Raw genomic sequence first — 1,924 nt, 5'->3', positions numbered from 1 at the left:
CCTAAGAAATTCCATATAGTCATCGGATACAAATATCTTACTTTCCTATTCATTCTCATTTATGTAATGTCGTCAACACATCATAAAACACAAGCGCAAACACATACTGCAGGCATGTAGGACTATTCCTCAACATTTGGTCATGGTCATGATCATCAACCTCGTCTGTCTAGTTCCCTCGATAATAAACTCATTACACTCTAGTTCCACAATTTCTGTACTTGCAAGAGAGGCAAATATCAGACAGACACAAAAAAAGTGGATGTGGGAACAAGAGTTTGGTCTCAAACAGGAAAACAACATTTTTGCACCACAGTCACTCCACTACTGTACAGAAAGAAAACAGCACTTCTTCATTGCTAACTGTGGAGAAGTTGGAGGAGAACAAATTATAAAACACTGAATGTTTTCCTTTGAACAACACAGCTCAAAATGGGCTGATTTACCTCAGTCAAGAACAGGACGGAGCACGTTTTATAATGCTGTACCCCAAAACAGTTCATCAGTTCATATCTGTTGGCTCGAATGCCCCTTGTTGGCTCCAAGTACAATCTGGTCAAACGAACGACTCCATTTTGGTTCCTTGGTCATGTATCCATGATCTCCCGAGATGGAGTGGGTTCATGTGGGAGGCTCGTAGCATTCGGAAGAGCTTGTCCGTGTCCCACAGAGTTCTGCTGGACTTCCATGGGAATTCCGGTTGCGTTCTCTCGATTGGGGAATTCTCGCGACTGTTTTCGGTATTCGAGAAAGGTGCACGCCTTGGTTGCGATGGCCACCACGTTCTTGCCGACGAAGATGGTGGAAACCCGGCTGTCCTGGAAGAGCACCATGTTGACCCCACGTATGAGGATGGTGACGATGTTGATGGTGACCAGACTGAGAAGAGGGTAGAGCATCATCTTCTGGGGAGACACGTGGTCGCCCTGCACGCTGATCTCGCTCAGGGACACGCAGGGAAGAATCAGAAGCAAAATGTAGCAGTAGAAGAACATCAAACCTTCAGCCCAAATGGGCAAACCCGTCCGCTGTGGCTCCCAAAGGTTTGCCTGCATATCGAGCAGATCCAGCAAGTCCAAAGCCACCCAGAAGAGCCGACCCCTCATGTCCTCCTTCCTCCGAAAGGTACGGACATATTCCATGCTGTCTAGAGCCACCAGAACCAGGTAGAGGCCTGGCACACAAATGGACAGTAATAAAGTCAAAGCCTTCCGGGCGACAGTCTCCAAACTCTTGCGGTCAGCCTTACAGTTTTGGAAGACAAAGTAAAGCTTGATCTCCAACACAAAGATATAGAGGAACCACAGGATCATGGCGTATCCTCGTCGAGCCGTCCGCACTTCTGCTCCAACCCAAACCGCCACATAGCGGAGGACGATAAGAAAGCAGACGTCCCCGACCAGGACAATGATGCAGACGCCGATCTTTCGTGGGCCCTGGTTCTGCTCTACCAGGTAGGCGTCCATGAAGGCCATGCTGGTCATGATCACAAAGGTGGTAAGACACACATGCCGCTTGTCCGGTGGTGGCAACACCATGCTGAGGGCCACCACCACATGCACTCACTCACAGCAATGTCGTCCGCTCTGTTGCACTTGGGTTCGAAGGATTCTCAATGTTGCAGGTCAAGATTTGCTGGGCTGGTTGGAGTGGCTGCTTTCCCATCCCAGTTTGGTGAAATTTGAAGGCATTTGCGTGTCCAGTGTTTCGTAAACTTGACCCAGGAAACTTCTTCTGGCTCGATGCTTTGCAAGGGTCTTATTTTTTGTAAATCTGAAGAAGCAGAGTTAAATGATACAAAGTTACAAAAAATGTCCAATGCAGGATTACTTTGCAATGGAAATGCAACTCCTAAAGACTGAAGAGACCTTGCTTCAAGCTTTGCTGGGCTGCTCAAAGCAGTTTAGTGAACTTTGAAGGCGTT

The 1,924-nt window shown here is 47.8% G+C and overlaps 1 protein-coding gene across 1 annotated transcript; it reads right to left on the bottom strand.

The window, feature by feature from the left end:
• Window positions 1-587: 587 nt before the first annotated feature.
• On the bottom strand, window positions 588-1,538 carry tmem121ab (transmembrane protein 121Ab; the record flags this gene model as incomplete). Its single annotated transcript, XM_079831033.1, has 1 exon — window positions 588-1,538. The coding sequence occupies one exon, from the start codon at window positions 1,536-1,538 to the stop codon at window positions 588-590; it is 951 nt and encodes a 316-aa protein (XP_079687159.1).
• Window positions 1,539-1,924: the final 386 nt, after the last annotated feature.

The sequence above is a fragment of the Gobio gobio genome (assembly GCF_949357685.1).
Source record: "Gobio gobio genome assembly, chromosome: 12".
In the NCBI taxonomy this organism is placed as follows: domain Eukaryota; kingdom Metazoa; phylum Chordata; class Actinopteri; order Cypriniformes; family Gobionidae; genus Gobio; species Gobio gobio.
The sequence above is the reverse complement of the archived record's forward strand: the minus strand, read 5'-3'. Positions and strand labels throughout refer to the sequence as shown.